Here is a 22,894-nt window from a genome sequence, read left to right as displayed (position 1 = left end):
AAATTAAACTGCATCCTTGCCTGTTCTCTCTCAGGTGGACTTGAAAAACATAAATTGGCTTCAGAACTGAAAAAGTGTAACCTTCCACACTTCTGTGCTAACACATTTCTGAACTTGTGCAATATCGGTCCATGGCACTTTTTTCCTGCTGGCATCACGTTACTCTGAAAGAATTCTCCCTACATTTCTGCTCAACACACAAGACTGTTGAATACTGGTATGCCAATTATTACCACAAAACAATATTATGCTACCACTAACTGGAACCAGACAATCTACTTGATAGATGGTCTGCTATCAAAATGATTGTTCAGAAATCCGAAACATTCTTCAAGACAGTAAGACAAAAACAGGGCCAGACAGACAAACTTTACCCTACCTTTCATGATCTCAAGACATCCCAAAGTGCTTTATAGCAGATGAAGTACTTTTGAAACATATCCACTGTTGTAATGTAGGTGCATTGGCCATTCTAAATTCTCCCTCAGTGTACCTGAACAGGCGCCAGAGTGTGGCGACTCAGGGATTTTCTCAGTAACTTCACTGCAGTGTTAATGTAAACCTACTTGTGACACTAACAAATAAACAAAGAACAAAGAACAACACAGCACGGGAAACAGGCCCCTCGGCCCAACGAGCCCACGCCGCCGTCCCACTTTCAACTTTGTTTAGAAAATGTAAAAAAATGAGTATGAAACATAACTAAGAATGTTTCCCTCCAGATTTTCAAAACCATATTTTGCTGGTCTTCAAATGGTACCCATTAATTCTTCTCTTTACAATTTAGTGATGCACTGGCAAGGTCTCATGATCTTAAGGCCATTCTTCTCAATGAAATTTTGATGCAGATAATAAATAAATAGTATGGAAAAGTAGTCATGGTGGGAGTAGTTATTAGGCCCCTGAATGGCAGCTATATTGTTAGGTAGAATATAATCCAAGAAATAATGAAAATTAAGAAAGATACTGCAATATTTTTCTGCCCAAGACTGCAACAAATTGCAAAAGTCATGAACGTAGCCCAATCCATCATACAAACCAGCCTCCTATCCATTGACTCTGTCGACATTTCCCGCTGCCATGGCAAAGCAACCTACATAATTTAGGACTCCTCAGACCCTGGACATTCTCTCTTCCACCTTCTTCTGTCGGGAAAACGATACAAAAGTCTGAGGTCATGTGCCAACAGACTCAAGAACAGCAGCTTCCCTGCTCTTGAATGGACCTACCTCGCATTAAGTTGATCTTTCTCTGCACCTTAGCTATGACCGTAACACTAAATTTTGCACTCTCTCGTTTCCTTCTCTATGAACAGTATGCTTTGTCTGCACAACATGCAAAAATTACTTTTCACTGTATACTAACACATGATAATAAATAAATCAAATAAAAAATCAATAACTATGGGTGGCTTTGATCTTTATATTGATTGGACAAATCAAATTGTCAAAGAATGACTTCATAAAAGATACCTCTGATCGTTTCTTAGAACGATATGTTCTGGAAACTATTTAGACTAGGCAATATGCAATGAAGCAAGGTTAATTAATGACCTCACAGAAAAAGGATCCTGCTGGTGAGGGTGATTATAGTATGATGAATTTCGCATTCGGTTTGAGGATAAAAATCTTGGATCTGAATCTAGTGTCTTAAATTTAAATAAGGGCAATTACAAAGGTACAAAGACAGAATTGGCTATACTGGGCTGGGAAAATAAAAGTAGGGATAGCCAGTTAAGACATATTTATTAACTCTCGCACAAAACATATTCCTCTGAGAAAGAAAGAAAGATCGTATGAGAAGGACATGCCAATACAGCTAACTAAGGAAAATTAACATGTATCAAAGTGAAGGAAAATTAACATGTATCAAAGTGAAAGGAAAGGCATACTGTGAAGATAAGCGGTAGGCCTTAATGTTGGGAAAAGTTTAGTAAGCAGCAAAGGGACAGTAATAAAAAAGGGAGGAATTAGAGCATAAGAGTAATCTAGCAATGACTTGGATGAAGGGACAAGTGCACTGTAGTCAAATTTGCAGAGAAGACAAAGACAGAAATGAAAGAGGGATCAGGATATTTAATTCGATGATCAGCCATGATCAAAATGAATGGTGAGCAGGCTTAAAGTTCCGAATGGCCTACTCCTGCTTCTAGTTTCTATGAAAGCAAGTGGTAAGGAAACAAAATCTGCCAAAAGATATAGATAGGTTAAGTGAGTGGGCAAAATTTAGGAGGCAGAATATAATGTAGGAAATATGCAGTTGCTCATTTGGCATTAAGAACAGAACAGCAGTATATAAATTCTGAGAAGACAATAAAATCCTGGAGTAAAGTCATTGTATATGAATCACAGAAAGTTAGCATGCATGAACAATAAGTTAGTAGGAAGGCAAATGGAATGTTAACTTTCGTTGCAAAGGGGATGGGATATAAAAGTGGGAGCTATAACTGTACAGGGCATTGGTGAGAGTGCACCTCGAGTAGTGCGAACAATTTTAATCTCCTTGGTCATATCCCAGTATATTATGAAATTTGTCAATTTTGACATCACATTATGGCATGAACATATGAAATGCCAACAGATTAAGATGAACAAAATAAAAAGAGTGACGTATGTTGATAACTAATAGAGAGAATCAGCAGTTTGGAGAAATATTTTTAAAAAGGTTAAGGGAACAGACAAGAACAAATTGTGCACCTCTCAATTTTAACCTTGAGTATTTGTGTTCTAAAGATAATCTTCTGGAATTGGTGCCTTGGCGAGATCCTGAGCAGATTAAGTGCAAAGGATGGCCTTTGCTTACCGTTTGTGCCAATTCCCCATCATTTGGGGTGCATTATAAGGGTAACAGAGTTTGGTAATTTGCATGAAAAGTTGAGTCAATTCCTAAATCAGCTGCAGCATTGAGATGCGGACAGTTTCTGTTCTTCCTGCATCTTTTTTTTTAACTACTTTCACTAACTTCATTGACAGAAAGAATTTCAGGTCTCCCTCCACTCACGTCCAAATGCTGACAGTCTGAAACCAACAGCTGTCTGTCATTCAAGTAACACAAATGCCGAGGACTCTATTGAAGGATATGCTATCCTCATCTCAAACTATTTTTTCATATACTGGCCTAGATAGAGATGGGTGAATTTTGTGCAGGCTGGCAATGGGATAGGGAGAAACCCAGCTGAAAAATAATTGGACAGAAAGCCTCATCTGTAGACATTTCATAAGTGACAGAAAATTCCAACAATGCAAGTTAAACCTCTTATGGAGACCAGGACTGATCAATATACAGGCTTCTTATTTAAAAGGCACTGATTTTATATTTAGCTACAGAAAAATGTATTCTCATTAATGGAATTAAGTAGGGAAGAATTCAGTGAATGCATGTCAATTTCTCCAGCAAATGCCTGGATCTGCAAGACTGCCATATTTTGAATGCACTACACAGCTGCAAATTAAAATCTATGAAATTCAGCTCACACTTCAATTACTTTTTTTTAGATGATCCTACATAGCACTTAGAAACACTTCACTAATATTCAGAAAAACAAACTTCGCTGGACCTGACTGGCTTTCGGAAGGTTAAAGTTGAACTGAAGCATTGCTGGAACTACATAACATCAGGATAGTTACTTTGGATAATCAAAACAACTCAACTTGAGGCTTTCGAGTATAAGTTGATAGGGATTCAGGACCGGCACATTCCTGTAAAGATGAAGGATAAGTGTGGCAATTTTTTGGGAACCTTGGATAATGAGAGATGAAGAGAAAAAGGAAGCATCTGTCAAGGCTAGGAGGCTGGGAACACATGAAGCAAGTGTGGAATACAAGGAAAGTAGAAAGAAAGTTAAGCAAGGAGTAAGGAGGGGTTAAAAGAGGTCACGAAAAATCATTGACCAGCAGGTGAAGGAAAATCCCAAGGCTTTTTATACACATACAAAGAGCAAGAGGGTAGCCAGGGAGAGGGCTGGCCCATTCAAGGACAGGGGAAGGAATTTATGCATGGAGCCAGAGGAAATGGGTGAGGTATTAAATTACTTTGCATCAGTATTCACCAAAGAGAAGGACTTGGTGGATGATGAGTCTGGGAAAGGGTGTGTAATTAGTTAGAGTCATGTTGAGATCAAAAAGGTGGTGGTATTGAGTTCCTGAGAAATATTAAGGTAGACAAGTCCCCAGGGCCTGATAGAACATACCTCAGAATACAGAGTCAAAGGAGGAAATTGCCAGGGCCTTTAAAGAAATATTTGTATCCTCATTGGCTATAGGGGAGGTCCCACAGGATTGGAGAATGGCCAGTGTTGTTCCTTTGTTTAAGGAGGATAGCAAGAATAATCCAGGTAATTACAGACCTATGAGCCTTAAGTCATATTGGGGAAATTATTGGAGAGCATTCTTTGGGACAGGATTTACTCTCACTTGGAAATAAGTGGACACATTAGTGAGAGGCAACATGGTTTTGTGAAGGGGAGGTCGTGTCTCACTAACTTGATTGAGTTTTTTTGAGGGTGTGATAAAGATGATTAATGAGGATAGGACAGTGGATGTTGTCCACATGGACTTCTGTAAGGCCTTCATGGCAGACTGGTGCAGAAGGTGAAGTTGCATGGGATCAGAGGTGAGCTGGCAAGGTGGATACAGAACTGGCTCGGTCATAGAAGGCAGAGTAGCAGTGGAAGGGTGCATTTCTGAATGGAGGGCTATGACAAGTGGCGTTCCTCAGGGAACAGCGCTGGGACCTTTGTGTTAGGAAAATGTAACCGGTTTGATTAGTCAGTTTATGGAAAACACAAAGATTGGTGGATTTGCGGATAGCAAATGAGGATCATCAGAGGATACAGCAAAATATAGATCAGTTGGAGACTTGTGTGAAGATATTGCAGATGGCGTTTAATCCGGATAAATGTGAGGTAATGCATTTTGGAAGATCTAATACAGATAGGAAATATTCGTAAATGGCAGAACCCTTCACAGTATTGATAGGCAGAAGGATCTGGGGCACAGGTACACAGGTCACAAAGTGGCAACGCAGGTGGTTAAGGTAGTCAAGGAGGCATACGGCATGCTTGCCTTTATTGGCTGGGGCACTGAGTTTAAAAATTCGCAAGTTATGTTGCAGCTTTATAGAACCTTAGTTAGGCCGCACTTGGAATATAGTGTTCAATTCTGATCGCCACATTACCAGGAGGATGTGGAGGCTTTGGAGAAGGTACAGAAAAGATTGATCAGGATGTTGCTTGGTATAGAGGGCATTAGCGATGAAGAGGGGTTGGAGAAACTTGGTTTGTTCTCACTGGAACAACGGAGGTTGAGGGGCAACCTGATAGAAGTCTACAAGATTATAAGGGAATGGACAGAGAGGACAGTCAGAAGCTCTTTCCCAGGGTGCAAGAGTCAATTACTAGGGGGATAGGTTTAAGGTGTGAGGGGCAAAGTTTGAAAGGAGATGCACGAGGCAAGTTTTTCTTACACAGAGGGTGCTGGGTGCCTGGAACTTGTTGCCAGGGGAGATAGTGACTTATAAGGGGCGTCGGTAGGATGGGAATAGAGGGATATGGTCCCCAGAAGGGTAGACGGCTTGAGTTCAGTCAGGTAGCATGGTCAGTACAGGTTTAGAGGGCCCAAGGGCCTGTTCCTGTGCTGTAATTTTCCAAACATATTAACTACTGCTATGGGGCAATTAAAAGACCCCATGGCAAAAAACAGAACTATCTGACTTTAAATTTAGCATGATACATAAAACTCCCAAACACTATTTTTGGGAGCTGTGCAAAAAAGTTTGAAATGGGTGGCATGATATAATAGAACCTTTTTGAGCAGTTTTTTCAAGAAGATGTGAAGGTATCAACAATGCACACAAGAAGCTATTGTTGCAAGGGTCTAGTTACTGTTATGATGCATGTATTTTGCAGCAGTCAGTCTTCTAAAACTTTGCATTGGTCCAGAAAGCTAGTTTTCAGCCATCAAATTCATTTGGAAAAAAACAAAGTTGGCCTCAAATGAGTTGGTTGAAGCTCAGGCTGAAAATATTTTAATAATTTTATTATAACAGTGCAGAGATACACAAGTCCTTGCTGGCCATGAGATCCTTGCAATCTAACAAGCTCTTCCAGAATGCTGTGGTGTCTCGTCCACTTCACAAATTTATCTTGGGAGCCAAGCCAGTTAAAAGTAGCAAACTATTTGACCGGGAGGAATATTACAGCCACGGTGATATTGTCCTCTTTCGACATCTACACATGGTTAGCAAAGAAACAATTGCGAATGACTCCAAGTGATCTTGGCGCAGATCAGATGTGTTCCTGCTTCTGTCCTGATTGAGATTCATTAACTCAGCACAGCTCAGGAAATTGAAGTTTGAACCCTGCAATAAGTTTGGGGTAAGTTTGTTCCTTGCATAACCTCCCTCCATGAAAGATGAGGAGGGCTGCAACAACTATATCCATTATTTTTGCAACTTTAATGTAAAATGTCCCTGGGTACTTCAAAAGGAAGAATAAGGGAAAAAGAATTTTGAACCAGGAAAAGTGCGAGTGTGTCACATGGTACAGCTATCCACAGAGCTGCTCGCTTGGAAAGATTTACTGTATTTGTTAATAGATCTTCTGGCTTCTTGTGAAACAAACTGAATTAACACAATAGTCATGTCAGCTCATACCACAGTGATTTCCTGACTCATCCTGACTGAACTACCATCTTAATCTCGAGAGATAAATGTCTCGTTCATAGTTGATGTTAATATTTCAGAGGTAAATGTTTAATTCTTGGAAAACTTGTGAAGACAAGATTATATATTAATGATTTGGACAAGGAAAGAAATGTATTATCTCCAAGTCTGCATATGATGCAAAGTTGGGTGGAAGAGTGAGCTGTGAGGAGGATGCAGAGACGTTTCAGCATGATTTGGACAAATTGGGTGAGTGGGCATATGCAGTATAATGGGGATAAATGTGAGGTTACCCACTTCGGTAGCAAAAATAGGAAGGCAGATTAGTTGAATGAGTGTAAATGGACAGAGGTGGATAGTCAATGAGACTTTGCTGCCTTTGTGCATCAGTCGCCGAAAGTAACTGCGCAGGTACAGCGAGCAGTGAAGAAGGAAAATGCGTGTTGGCCTTTGTATTGAGAGGATTTGAGTATAGGAATAGGGATCTTTACTGCAATTGTACAGGGCATAGGTGAGGCCACACCTGGTGTATTGTACGCATTTTTCATGTCCTAATCTGAGGAAGGGAGCTACAAAGGGATTGCAGGAAGGCTTACCAGGCTGATTCCTGGAATAGCAGGACTGTCATACAAGGAGAGATTAAATTGGTTATAATTATGTTTTTCAGAGTTTAGAAGATGAAATGGGATCTCACAGAAACTTACATAATTCTAACAGGATTAGACAAGGTAGATTCAGAAAGAATGTTCTCAATGGTGAGGAAATCCACAACTTGGCCATCATAATTTGAGGATTAGAGGTAAACCTTTTAGGATTGAGATGAGGAGAAATTTCTTCACCCAGAGAATGGTGGATCTGTGGAAATCACTACCACATAAAGTAGTTGAGGCTAAAATGTCCTGTGATGTAAGAAGGAAGTAGAAAAAGCTCTTGGGGCTAAAGGAATCAAGGGATATGGACAGAAAAGCAAGTTCAGGGTATTGAATTTGACGACCAGCACGATCATAATGAATACTGAAGCAGCTCAAAGGGCTAAATGGCTTACTCTTGCTTCTGTTTTCTATATATGTTTCGATGTAACTAAAATGCTGGGATTTAGAGTCTGTCAAAACACCTAAAAAAGAAGCAGGACTTTGAGGTTAACATGTAGGTTCAGTTGGCAGTTAGGAAGACAAATTCAATGATAGCATTCATTTTTAGACAGCTGGAACACTGGAACAGTGATATACTGTTGAGGCTGAATGGTGCTCTGGTCAGACCCCATTTGAAGTGTCGTGGGTAATTTTGGGCTTCATGCCTGGGCCAGATGTGCTGATCTTGCAGAAGGTCCAGGGGAGCTTCACAGGAATGGTCCCAGTAATGAAGGGTTTGTCCTAAGAGGAGCAGTTGAGGAGTCTGGGTCTACACTCAATGGAGTTTAGAAGGATGAGGAGGAATCTAATTGAAACTTACAGAATACTGAGAGACCTAGATAGAGTGGACGTGGAGAGGATGTTTTCACTAGTGGGAAAGACTAGGACTTGACGGAACAACCTCAGAATGAAGGGACCATCCTCTAAAACAGAGATGAGAAGGAATGGTGAATCTGTGCAACTCATTGCCACAGAGGGCGGTGGAGGCCAGGTCACTGAGCCTCCGCCGCTCTTGATCAATAAGGGGATCAAGGGTTGCAGGGAAAAGGCAGAAGAATGAGGATGAGAATCATATCAGCCATGATTTAATGGCGGAGCAGACTTGATTTGGCTGAATGGTCTAATTCTGCTCCTATGTTTAATGGTCACTTTTGTTTAATAGGGTTAGAATTGAAGAGTTGGAGCCATAAAACAGCAGGTGGGCTTATTCAGTTAAGTCCACAATGCTTGCAAAGAAGTGCAGTCAGAGAGATGTTTTGTTTTGGGAGTTAGAGCTAAATTAGTTTAAAAGCATTGTGTGTTGAGGGGGTTGAGCTATGAGGACAGGCTGAATAAACTAGGCTTGTACTCGTTAGTGTTTAGAAGAATGAGGGGAGATCTCATTGAGACGTATAAGATGATGAATGGGATGGATAGGATAGAGGAGGAGAGACTCTTCCCGCTCAGAAAGGATAGTAGGACTAGGGGGCACAGCCTCAAGATAAAGGGGGGCGGTTTAGAACGGAGTTGAGGAGGAACTTCTTCACTCAAAGGGTGGTGAATCTCTGGAATTCTCTGCCCGTTGAAGTGGTGGAGGCTACCTCGCTAAATATTTTCAAGACGCGGGTTGATGGGTTTTTGATAAGAGAGGGGATTAAGGGTTATGGGGAGAGGGCGGGAATGTGGAACTGAGCCACGACAGATCAGCCATGATCTTATTGAATGGCGGGGCAGGCTCGAGGGGCTTGATGGCCTACTCCTGCTCCTATTTCTTATGTTCTTATGAACCCTGAAAGCCTATGTTGCCACGAAGATGGGTGGAGCTTAAAGTTTTCAAGTTTCAATATCTGTGTGTTTGCTTCAAGAGTGAGTTGGTTGCAGTTTGGACCCAGTGTGGTTTGCAGCTCAGAGAGGCACCTTTGAAGCTATTAACAGACTCCAGGTGGTTAGTGCTCACAGAAGTCCCAAGAAAAGGAGAAGGCAGCAGGTGACTGATTTTGTGCCAGGAAGTTGGAGTCCAGGTAAGCTTAGGAGCCATATATAGCTTGGTGCAATCAGGTGACTGGAGAAACCCAGGGCAGTGTGCAGCTAGTGGTCTGCAAAACAACTAGAATTGTGCTGGTAATTCAAAGTGAGAGCACAGCTTTGTGAATCCTGTGGAATACAGTCTCAAGAGGAGAGATGAGTCATCAGGAGGTGAGCAGTTATTGAAGCAGTCCAACTCTTGCGACTTTGAGAATTCAGAAGCTAGATCTTTTAAAGTGAAGAACTGAAATCCCTTGTAGGGGAGATGAAGTTTTACTGATATTTTCTGATTCACAAAAACCTCTGACATTTGGGTTGTTTGCTGAGAATTCTGCATCTTGGTCACATCTGACATTTAATGTGCAGCCTGAGTGTTTGACCACAGTTTGGCTATTAATTCATATTTATCTCATGCTAATTCTGAATATTAGAGTAAAAGATAAATATTTTAGATGGTTTTATTTTTCTGACTTTGTATAGTAAAGTTTATGTCATTTCTTTAAAATGTCTGGAATCTTGTGTCTTTATTCTCCTTGTGGGTAACTGAGATTTCAAACATTGCCTACTTAAACAAAATGTTACTGCTCCCGAACTGGATTATAACACTTGCCATTCTTACCAACTCGAATTCTTATCCTCCCAGAGCTCCCCAGCTATGCCAAGGTTAAGTGCACCACAATCGAGCCAAAAATTATCAAATACGTTCTAAATCAAGTCAGACTTGAACCAAAAAGTAAGAAACACCCAATTAGCTGCAGAGGAGTTATTACAGACCACTCTCAAAGAACAGATCATCTGGTAAAACCAAGTGAGACAGTTTAAAACACTGCTTGCACACACCAACCAACAATGCCTCCACCCCCCCTCCAGATAATGAAACGACAGCCACAATTGTTTGCCTTCAATGTAGGAAAATATGCTGCTGGATATTCAAAAGTAGAAATAAAGGAGTATGAATATTGAACTGGGAAGAGGAGGATTAGAAAGGGGGAGTTGAAAGTTAGGATTGAGAGTTTGGACACAAATTTTAAAAATGACAGAGAGGTACAGAAGCAGAGTGGCAAGACCAAGGTAGCTGAGGGGCCAATGTCCCCAATGTAGAGTGAGTGGAAGGAAAGCTTTGCAATTAAGAAATGGGGTGTAAGAAATTGTAGATATAATGGATGAAGATACCAGTCTATAATCATGAAGGATTCATATGCAAAGCTGAAGATGCTGAATTGAATGCATTTGAAGATGGGCAGTCGGTAGAGATCAGTGATGACGGGAGTAATGAGCAAATAAACTCAGCACATGAAAAGATATACAACAGCGTTTTGCATGAGTTTACGCAGAGTGGAGGATGATAAGCCAGATTTTAGCAGCTGTGATTTGTAGTCTATGCTTTTCGTTTGTGCTGATTATGTCCTTTAACTAACTATTCTAGATAGCACGTAAACAACATTCACTGTATTCTCCTGGAACTTAAATGTTAGGAAAAGAATTTGCCAGATTTAGTTTCAAACTAGTCCACATAATCATTTGAGGGGCTGAAGTGCAAGTGAGTATATGCATTATGTCATGATGTCAGGCTTGATGTACCAGCAAATCTTCAAGTACGTTCGCATGACTGCATGCCCAGCAATGCTCAAATTTGAAATCCTGATCTTAATGTACAAACCCTTTCACTGCCTTCCCCACCATTACTCTGCAAAAAGCTGACATGGCTGCCTACCACCAACATCTCCATGTTCCATTTTGTCCTTGAATAGTACCATGGGTCATCTTCTATACAAAAGGCATTAGATGAAAGAAACTTCCTGTAATAGTATCAATGTACATTATAAAACTTTGTTGAAAAGAGGGTAGCAATCAGCTATCCCCAACAAAGTGAAGATTTGTTAAAATCAAGAAGAAACCCTATTCTATTACCACAGTAATGTAGAAAGGATGGAAAAGATAGTAGGTTGAGAGATTAAACAACTGGCAGGATTCCGTCTCAGATGCTACCAGCAATATCTCAAATGAGAAACAAAAGAAGACAACCTAAAATGTGGGGTAAGTAAAACCGTACGATAAATAGAGTTAGTTAAAAAAACCTCAAATTATACTCTTAAATGGGAATTGTATGTTTGCAGGTATCAGTAACAGCCAGAAAGCAGTCCTCAAAAGGTCCTCAAGCAGTGACACAGAAATATCAAATAATCTTTGAAAACTGCACACATGCATTAGTTAAACATTCAACAATACATTTAAATTTACTTTTACTTCTTCATGTTTCCTCTTTTGAAACATTCTCTACCCAAGTGCTGGAGCACAGTTCTGCAAGTAGCACACTTTCATGTGCATCAGCCACAATCTACCCTTCATAAGAAGGTGCACATGATTTTGGGAACATTTAAAGTAATAGCAAATCCCAGTACAACTATCAGCTGGCATCTGCATGTATAATTCTAACACAGTGGTTAAGAGCAGCCAGGGGGGCACAACCTGTTGGCTTTTTCTTTTTCCTATTCAGGAAGTCCACTGTAATAGGCACCATCCCACTATACCTTGCTCAGCCCGAGTATAAATAAATTACAGATTAAACTTACTATATTCCTGAATTGTGTAACTATTGAATCTCATGACTCATTTACCACCAAGCTTTCAAGAAGTGTTCTTAATAAAATGGCAGGTATATTTTTGAAAAGGTTGACCACTCGAAAAAGCCAATTCTACTGAAATGGAACAAACTGAATTAACCCTAACTGTGCTGAGTAGACAGATCACAAACAGCAAATGAAAAACAGCAAGGCAAGTTACAAAATAATCGAGTTGGGGTCCAGTTCCAACTGTGCAAGAAATTATGAGTAAAAACATTACTACATAAAATGTGAGGAAACAGTTATTTGAACATAGTTTACATGTACACTGCACTCAAATCCAAAATAAGTTAAATTTATTATTTCCTTGCACGTACCTCTCTCCATTTTGCAAGTTGAAACATTTAAAAAGAACACAGAACACATACCTCATGTACAGTACTCCATTCTGGTCAACTTGCCGCTGCCATCCTATAGGAACTTGAATTGCTGGTCCCCCGCCATCTTTTTCACCATCATTCTCATTTCCTCCATTCATTTTTAAGTTTCTGCTTGTGACACCTCAAAGATATCAGAAGTCAGATGATATCTTCGGATTTCATGTCATCATGGCCTCAGACGTGACCAGATGGTACAGTGCTTGTTCACTGTACGAAGTATTCAGGAAGATTTCCAGTTCAATGAGGAATCATCTCTTCAAATGCTACCATTTTATACAAAGTCACTGCCTCATAATAATCCACATTCATTTAGTGTTGTGGGATGATTCAGAGTGTTTGGAGCTATAGAGTAGTGCTACATGGAGAGAACCAGCTGCCTTCTAATCAGGGTGCACATGGTTCACAAAAACCTTTATTCAGTTGTAGGTTTCAAGAAGGATAATATATGTTTTGACATACAGCAGTTTTATTCAGCTTTACAGATTCCTGCAGACTGGTTTTGACTTTACAGGATCAGGGCAATTCTCCTATAATTGAACCCTCAGTAGACCACATCCTTCTCTTTAACATATATTTTCCAGGCACGTCCAAAATACAGATGGTTCCCACGTTCAACAGAACAGCCTCTTTATTTTGCTCCTCACCACTTCCATAGTTTTGAATGATTCAAGCCTCCATAAAAAATCCTGCAAATATACAAGAGTTTTGTTTTGATTAATACTCTATCCAAGATTAACAATTATTTTATCAAAAAATAGCAATAGACATGTGCTATAAGATACTTTTAAGCATAGACTGATATCCAGGTACGAATTCTAATCAAACACTGCATCAACCCAATGCATTATTTAAAACACAAACTTTAAGCATTTAGAAAACATTTGAATGAAAGCCAGCTCTTCTTCTTGCTTTAAATAAACTTCAAAAGGGCGATTTTCTAATTTAACAAATAGACTGGTGTCATTAACTAATAACTTGAATCAATATCTAAATTCCTCCATCTTTATACACTAAGCCCCATGATTCCATACAAAATAGCATCAGAAGCCAGCACAGAAACTGTGTGGTGTGAATGATCTGATGCCTTTTATTTGAAGACTTTGTTCATCAATTCAATTGAGTTTTGTTTAGGATTTAATCATGTTAATATCCCTGTAATACATTATGTATTCAGCTCATTTCACCAACAGATCAAAACAGTCTTTCAATGCTATACAGTAAATGCAAACCTCAAAATAGCTTCAAAAATCTATAGAATTATTGTAATGCAATTCAGGTTTAAAAAAAAACACAAAATGTGAACATTCTGGTTGTGAAAAGAGGCACTTATTCAGTTAATCAACCAAAAAAAAACACAGAATTTTTAGGATCTGCCTTCACCTTCAAATGCAGTGATAACATTTAAATCACAATGTTCTGAGTTCCAACCCTAGTGCTGACCATGAGAACATAATCTAGATTGGTAGTTAATAAGCATTTAAGAACGAGGAGCAGGAGTCGGTCATCTGGCTCTTCGAGCCTGCTCTGCCATTCAATAAGATCATGGCTGATCTTTTCGGATCCTTGCCTTAAAAACATTCAATTTCAATGTATTGCAGAGATATGTCGCAACGTGGGAGATGGTGTCTTTTGTAGATGTTCAATCTCATGTTTACACTTTCCCGTGGACACAAATGGCTGCTTAGCTCTATTCATAGAGGCATATACAGATGAATTCTCTTCCCTCAACCAAGATCACTGGGTTGTTGTTTAGCACGAACTGACTGCCATGCTGGCCTCCATAAATAACGGAAGATTGCACATCAAAGGAAACACTTGCAGAAGAAAAAGAGCAAACACGCAGGTGAGGCAGTGAATTTGCATGTCAAGGAACAATACAGATTTCCAGTAAATAATCGAGCGGAAACCATATGAACAAAGACACATTAGTCAGCTAGGTTTTAGAATTAGGGTTACTCAATGTGCATCCCTTTGTTATTGAAATCTCAAGAGTGAGAAAATAACATTATGCAAAGGTTGGCTTCATGAAGCAGATCAGATAAAAGCAAAACAAAAAAAAAATTCAAAGAAATAATTTCTACCAAACATTTTTTCCAAAGCAATTTCTTTCGGACAGCAAACCAAACAATGCCAAGTGCAAGGTCCTGCAATTTGAAAATAAATATTTTATTGGGGTACTTCACAATAAACACAAAGCTGCAGGGCATATTTATTCTATGATAGTATTCGGGCTCACTACCAATATCCAGAATCTAAACGTATTGCAAAACAAATTACTTCAAAAATGTGCTGCAATTACTTTTTTCTCATTCTTTGATGTGATGGGAGCATCTCTGACAAGACAAATATCTGTTGCTTATCTCTAATTGCCCTTGAGAGGAGCTGCCTTCTTTAGCCACTGCAGCGCATCTGGTGTTGGTGCAACCACAATGCTGTCATAGAAACACAGAAAAACTACAGCACAATACAGGCCCTTCGGTCCACAAAGTTGTGAAGAACATGTCCCTACCTTAGAGATTACTAGGCTTACCTATAACCTTTTATCTTAAGTTCCACGTACTTAGCTAAAAGTCTCTTAGAAGACCCCATCGAATGCCCCTCCACCACCGTTGCCGACAGCCCATTCCACGCGCCCACCACTCAGTGAAAAACTTACTCCTGACATCTCCTCTGTACCTACTCCCTAGCACCTTAAACCTGTGTCCTCTTGTGGCAACCATTTCAGCCCTGGGAAAAAGCCTCTGACTATCCACTTGATCAATACCTCTCAACATCTTATACACCCTTATCAGGTCACCCCTCATCCTTCATCTCTCCAAGGAGAAAAGGCCGAGCTCCCTCAACCATCCACATAAGGCATGCTCCCCAATCCAGGCAACATCCTTGTAAATCTCCTCTGCACCCTTTCTATGACTTCCACATCCTTCCTGCAATGAGGCAACCAGAACTGGGCACAGTACTCCAAGTGGGGTCTAACCAGGGTCCTATACAGCTGCAACATTATCTCTCAATTCCTAAACTCAATTCCTGTTAGTTTGAGTTCCTGGATTTTGAGCCAGTGACAGTGAAGGAACACTATTGTTCCAAATCAGGATGTTATGGGATTTGGAAAGGAGTTTGCAGGTGGTGATGATGTTCCAATGCATCTACTGTCCTTGGCCTTCTAGTTGGTTGAGCTCACAGGTTCCGAAGGTGCTGTTGAAGGAACCTTAGTGAGTTGCTGCAGTGAATCTTATAGATGCTATGCAATGTTGCACTGTGAGTTGGTGGTGGAGAGAGAGAGAACGTTGAAGATGGCAGATGGGATGCCAATCAAGCAGGTTGCTTTGTTTTGGTAGTGTTGAGTTTCTTGTGGGATGGTCATTGACAGCTGAAGATGGTTGGGCTTGAGGAATTTCTGCAGCAATGTTCCAGGGCTGAGATTATTGGTCTCCAACAACCAGATAACAAACTTTCTCTGTGCTAGGTGCAGCTCCAACAAGTGGAAGGTTTTCCCTCAATTCCCATTGACTACAATTTTGCTAGAATTGGATCAAATACTATTTTGATGTCAAGGGCAGTCATTACCAACTCAGGGCTTTAGCTCTTTCCATTTCTGGGCCAAGACTGTAATGAGGCCAGAAGCAGAATGGCCCAGGCAGAACTCAAACTGAGCATCATGAAGCAGGTTATTGCTGAGTTTAAAATCACTGCTGACAGCACCTTCCACTTGGCTGCTGATCAAAAGTAGACTGATGGAGTGGTAATTGGCTGGATTGGATTGGTCTTGCTTTTTATGGATACAAAACACCCGGGCAATTTTCCACATTGTTCAATAAATGGCAGCATTATAACTTGACTGGACCAACTTAGAGGCACAAGTGATACTTCATAGAACACAGAACATTACAGCGCAGTACAGGCCCTTCGGCCCTCAATATTGCGCCGACCAGTGGAACCAATGTAATGACCCTCTAACCTAAACTATTCCAATATTATCCACATGTCTGTCCAATGACTATTTGAATGCCCTTAAAGTTTGTAAGTCCACAACTGCTGCAGGCAAGGCATTCCACACCGTTAATACCCTTTGAGTAAAGAACCTACCTCTGACATCCGTCCTATAAATACCACCCCTCAATTTAAAGCTATGTCCCCTCCTGTTAGCCATCACCATCTGAGGAAAAAGGCTCTCACTGTCCACCCTACCTAATCCTCTGATCATCTTGTATGCCTCATTTAGGTCACCTCTTAACCTTCTCTCTAACGAAAACAACCTCAAGTCCCTCAGCCTTTCCTCATAAGACCTTCCCACCATACCAGGCAACATCCTGGTAAACCTCCTCTGCACTCTTTCCAATGCTTCCACATCTTTCTTATATTGTGGCAACCAGAACTGTACGTAATACTCCAAGTGTGGCCGCACCAGAGTTTTGTACAGTTGCAACATGATCTCACGGCTCCGAAATTCAATCCCTCTACCAATAAAAGCTAACACACTGTACGCCTTCTTAACAACCTTATCAACCTGGGTGCCAACTTTCAGGGATCTATACACACGTATACCGAGATCTCTCTGCTCATCGGCACTACCAAGAGTCCTTCCATTAGCCCTATATTCTGTAATCCTGCTACTCTTTCCCAAGTGAATCACCTCACACTTTTCCACATTAAACTCCATTTGCCACCTCTCGGCTCAGCTCTACAGCTTATCTATGTCCCTCTGCAAACTGTAACATCCATCCGCACTGTCTACAAGTCCTCCGACTTTGGTGTCGTCTGCAAATTTACTAACCCATCCTTCTACACCCTCATCTTGGTCATTTATAACAATGACAGACAGCAGTGGCCCCAAAACAGATCCCTGCGGTACACCACTAGTAAATGAATGCCAGGTTGAATATTTCCCATCGACCACCACCCTCTGTCTTCTATCAGCTAGCCAATTCCTGATCCAAACTGCTAAATCACCCTCAATCCCGTGCATCCGTATTTTCTGCAGTAGCTTACCATGGGGAACCTTATCAAATGCTTTGCTAAAGTCCATATACACCATGCCAACTGCTTTACCCTTATCCACCTCTTTGGTCACCTTCTCAAAGAACTCGATAAGGTTTGTGAGGCATGATCTACCTTTCACAAAACCGTGTTGACTATCCCTAATCAAATTATTTCTCTCTAGATGATTATAAATCCTATCTCTTATAATCCTTTCCAAAACTTTGCCCACGACAGAAGAAAGGCTCACCAGTCTATAATTCCCAGGATGGTCTCTACTCCCCCTTCTTGAACAAGGGGACAATATTTGCTATCCTCCAGTCTTCCGGCACTATACCTGTAGCCTTCGGTACTACTGTCTGGATGTTATCAGGACCCTTAGCCTTAGCTGTACCTAGCCATTTTTTGATGTCACATGGAGTGAACTGAATTGACTGAAGACTAGTGTCTGTAATGCTTAGGACCTCAGGAGCAGACAGAGATGGATCATCTATCCGGCACTACTGGCTGAGGATGGTTGCAATTGCTTCAGCCTTGTCTTTTGCTGGGCTCTCCCATCAATGACACGGGGAACCTTTGTGGAGAGACATCCTTCGATTAGTTAAGTATCCACCTTTCACGATTGGATTTAGCATAACTGCAGCTCTGATGCGATCTTTTGGGTTTGGGATAGCATGATGTTTGGTTTGCTTATAGTCCTGTGGTATAACTTCACCAGATTGGAAACTTGTCTTTTGGCATGTCTGGTGCTGTTGTTGGCATGCTCTCCTGCACTCCACTGAACAAGAACTGATTCCCTGGTTTGATGGTAATGGTACAAGGAGAGACATGCTGGCCATGTGATTACAAATATGATTTTCTTTTATTCATTCAAGGGGTGTGGCTTTGCTGGCTAGGCCTGCATCCATCGCTGTTGGATTCAAAATATCCTGGGACTAAAACACTAATAAAGATTATTAAAACAGAGTAGATTAACCTCAGATAAAAAACACAGACTGCCTTTTACGTACATTTTACAGAGGTAATGTGTGTACAGAAACGCATGCAACCACATTTGGAGAATTTAAATTTATATTTCTGAAAAGTGTGTTATTGAAAGGCCATGTAGCATGGCCAATAGATCAGAGCTCTAAGGCATCATGGAAAAATAGTCCTGTAAAGTGAACCACAATCTTCATAACAATACATTCACAGAAGCCTTGCTCTTATCAGCATGGACTCTAAACAGTCCTTATGAACTGAAAATTCATAAGCCAAAGACAAATCTAGCAAACTCAACCAGATAAGATGGCTTGGGATCGTAACAGTTGACCATGGGAAAGGCAGTCAAAAATCATTCATAACCACTGTTCCCATGCTGTCAGAGGTTAACTATAATTGCCTAAGGTATATGACATTTACTAATAACGATTGTCCTGTACTAATGATGATTGGTTCATTTCTAACTGGGATGAGCCAGTGGGCATGTAAAATGACTTTTGGAAATTGTACAATTATAATTACCGATGTGATATAACTTCAGGGAGGTGTTGGATTGCCCAGCTCTTTTCGCTCCCAGCGTATGTCGGTCAATAAAGAAACATCTTTCACCAGGATACTGTAGTTGTGCGTCTTTGAACTGGCTAAAGTTAAACTCAATACTTAACTTCTGAAAAAAAGCCCAACAATCGCCCATCCCCAACTGCTCTTAAGATGGTGATGAGCTGCCTTCTTAAACTGCTGCAGTCCATATTGCAATTACTGACCACTGATTTTACAATATCTGATATAAGTAGGTAAAAATATCAAACTGAGTTCAAAAGATTTTCTGTCTTTTTCTGACATTTTAACACATGCTGTATCTTTATCCAACATATAGATGTTTTGTTATGAAGGCATCTCACCACTAGGGTTTTCTTTACTTTAAAAATGTAGGGGAGAACAATTATCGACTCTTTTGTTCTGCTGATTTTTCTATTCTTCTGCTAAATAGTTAATGGTATTTCCCATGGTGCTGACCTGAAGATTTAATCTGGTTTAGTATGGTGAATGAAAATAACCAGTAATGCTATCTCATTAACTATTCACTTACATTCACTTCACTTCTAATTAAATGTCCTCAGTAATGTCACTGGCACTTGGTCTCAAAATAAAAATCAACAGAAAGCAGTGTATATCTACTTCAAAATTATTTTCAAGACAGAAGATCCCTGATGGGAAGAATCCCTCTCATTTTGTTAGGTGTATTTTAGAAAATGCAAATGTTAAATATAAGAACATACCTTTCCCCATGTCTTGCTCTCAATCCTCATATTAAAGGCCAAAAAGATGGACACGTTTAATAGCAATTACCACCTCGAAACAAAACCAACCCAAACCACTACCTCAATTTGATAAAATAAATACAATCACATGTTTCTTTTGTTATTTATCACAAAGGTTGAAATTTTTGAGAATCATGGAATCCATAGAATCCCTACAATGCAAGAGGCGGCCACATGGTCCATCGAGGCTGCGCTGACAAAATCCAACTCAGGTCCAAACCCCATAACCCAGATGTATTTACCCTACTAATCCTCCTGATGCGAACGGGCAATTTAACATCGCCAATTCACCTAACCTGCACATCTTTGGACTGTGGGAGGAAACCGCAGCACCCAGAGAAACCCACACCGACACAGAGACCATGCAAACTCCACACACAATCACAGAATTGAACCCGGGTCCTTCGCACTATGAGGCAGCGGTGCTAACCACTGTGCCGCCCACGAACCACGAATGTGGTTCACTTTACTGGACTAATTTCCCATGATGCCTTAGAGCTCTGATCCATTAGCCATAGAATCCCTACAGTGCAGAAACAGGCCCTTCGGCCCATTGAGTCTGCACCGACCACAATCCTACCCAAGGCCTATCCCCATACCCCTACACATTTACCCACTAATCCCTCGAACCTACACATCCCTGGACACTAAGGGACAATTTTAGCATGGCCAATCAACCTAACCTGTACATCTTTGGACTGTGGGAGGAAACCGGAGCACCCGGAGGAAACCCACGCAGACACGAGGAGAACGTGCAAACTCCACACAGGCAGTGACCTGAGCCGGGAATTGAACCCAGGTCCCTGGAGCTGTGAAGCAGCAGTGCTAATCACTGTGCTACCGTGCCGCCCATGCTACATGGCCTTTCATGAAACAAAACAAGACAAATCAACTCAGCTCATTCTGTAATAATATGGAGTTCAGGGATCCTCTGAACTTCTGTTCAGAGGATCTTGTCTTCTGTTGTTTCATTCTGAGGAATACAGAATCTTTTTTGATCTGCAGAAGACCCGAGTGTTCTGCAATCCGATGTAGTGTGGAAGTACTTAAAAAAATGTCAAGTTGCCATTAACATAAATCGTGCTGTATACCAAAGCAATGCTTAACTTGGTAGATTTCTGTAAACTTTTGCGGAAAGTTTTACAGATGTTGTAGAAAATAAGTAGCAATGCTATTGTGCTCTTCATTGCAGTAAGAAAAGATTTATCACCAATTGTGGCTGCTGAGCAAAAACAAAAGTTAATAGAGTTGAGCAAAAGCACTGGAAGAAAGACCAAAGGCATATTTAAGATAGAAGAGATCTGAGTTATATTTTTAAATTATATTTCTAATTATTTTTAATTGAAGGGCTTTGAAGGCCAGAGAGATCCAGGGCGTGTATTCCACAAAGCAGGAGAATAATATGGTGCACTCTGGCTTAAGATAATGAAATAGGTACATGGATATCTAAGGCCAAGTAACATGACTAACAAAAAATACATCATTTTGGTCCGTGCAAAAACAAGCGAATCTATTAGCTATTCAATTTCTAATGTGCCCTAAAGAATGCAATATCAGCATAAAAGGTAAAGGGGGAGGGATATCATATTGAAATTAAAAATCAGATTGACAGTTAAAAGTAAAAACAAACAGCTCTACTTAACAAAACACAAAGATGACAGACCAGCAGAAGTAAAATAATATTATAGGAAAAGGGAAAAACATGCTTCCAGAAGAACTGAGTCCTCTGAGGCATAGCATGCTTGGAATAGCCTGCTTTTGGTCCATTAATTACCCTATAACTGCAGAATATAGTACTCCTACTGTCAATCTCAAAAGGCAATATAATATATATCTATATATACCACATTCCAGAATCTAAGACTAATGATCCAGAGACACAGGTTCAAACCCCATCATGACAGCTGAGGAATTCAAATTCAATTAATGAAACAAATCTGGAATGAAAAACTAGTGTCAGTAATGGTGACCAACTGAATTGTTGCAAAAACCCATTATTTTGCTGGCGTATCATTGACCCCATTCTCAAGGTGTTGACAAGAACTGGGATTCTCGCTCACATAGAAAAGTTGAGCTTTCACAGGGAAAGGGATCTGTCTATTAACTTTCCTCATTTTACAAACTGACTGCGAGTTATTGCTCGATAATATAGATTTTTTTCCATTTCCAAATACACGCAAGTTAGTTTGGTCTCAAATATTAGCTGTGCGCAAAACATTGAAACCGGGCTGCAGATTGACCGATGGATGACTCTCAACAAGCCTGCTTTGTAAATCTGCAGCAAAAAAGTCAAAATAACAGAAACCCACTTTGCAAACCCGGTTATAGTTTGGACATTTGGTTGCTCCACAGAATACTTAAGTACCTATAAAGGTTGACCTGTACCTGGAAATATTTCAGTTTACATTACATATAATGAAGCTACAGAAAGAGAACCAATCTTCCAGTTAGAAAAAAAATTCAACTATTTCAGAAATCTGACATCAGTTCCCTGGAAACTTATCAGATATCTTACTTAATATTGTACAAGGTAATTTATGTATGTCGAGAATGCTTTAAAATAATGGCCACAGTTAATGTGTTATTGTAGAAGGGAAGAGAGTAAAGCCTGAGCAATACACAAACAAACTTTTGAAAATAGCCTCCTGTGGACAGAAGCATGACAGAAGGCTGATAGGGCCTGTTGCAAGTAAAAAATGTGTTTTGCAGCTTCAATGCTATGTTGATCTTTATTTGGAAAAAATAACAGAACTGAGCTCATTAAAAACAATTATGGGTTTTGTAATTTTTGAAAAACAAACCAACTCTGTTTTCTCTCCACCAGTCAAAAATACACTCATTAAACAACGAGAATCATTAATTATGAGGCTCAAAGTTTTGAATTCTGAAGTGTTGGAAGTATAAATACCTTGACCAAGTAAATTCAAAAATCTCAGCCCATGGTATTACTATTGAGAGTGTTAACATGTACTATACTAAGTTAGTACAAGTATTATAAAATACATGTCAAATGTGCTTGTTTCTAAATGCAAAAGCTGATAGATCTTCTTTTTATATTCCCTATTTGACAAAGGGGAAAGACATGCACAGCAACAATCAGTACACTAAGTAGCTAGAATCAGAGAAGAATGATTTTTGTGGTCCCATACATGGATAATTGAGGGAAAACTCTCTAAGCAAAATAACTGCATACAGGAGCTTTGCTTGCTTCAACTGCAGGAATAATACCTGTAACTTAAGGAACTCAGTTTCCACTGATAGGATGACAGCTCTCTCTTGGGTGGTAGATCAGTCAAAATCAATTTGAAATACCA

The 22,894-nt window shown here is 40.1% G+C and overlaps 1 protein-coding gene across 3 annotated transcripts in view; it reads right to left on the bottom strand.

The window, feature by feature from the left end:
* mbd5 (methyl-CpG binding domain protein 5) overlaps nucleotides 1-22,894 on the bottom strand; it is a 218,560-nt gene that overhangs the window by 87,172 nt on the left and 108,494 nt on the right. For all 3 annotated transcript variants that reach the window (XM_080199390.1, XM_080199391.1, XM_080199392.1), the window contains exon 2: nucleotides 12,289-12,986. In XM_080199390.1, the coding sequence (XP_080055516.1) occupies nucleotides 12,289-12,398 (110 nt within the window). In that variant the 5' untranslated portion in view covers nucleotides 12,399-12,986. The remainder of the gene's footprint in view (nucleotides 1-12,288; nucleotides 12,987-22,894) is intronic.

The sequence above is a fragment of the Carcharhinus amblyrhynchos genome, chromosome 11 (genome assembly GCF_965287045.1).
Source record: "Carcharhinus amblyrhynchos chromosome 11, sCarAmb.v2.hapA, whole genome shotgun sequence".
NCBI lineage: Eukaryota > Metazoa > Chordata > Chondrichthyes > Carcharhiniformes > Carcharhinidae > Carcharhinus > Carcharhinus amblyrhynchos.
Note: the sequence above shows the minus strand (reverse complement) of the source record. Positions and strands in the feature narration are given on the sequence as shown.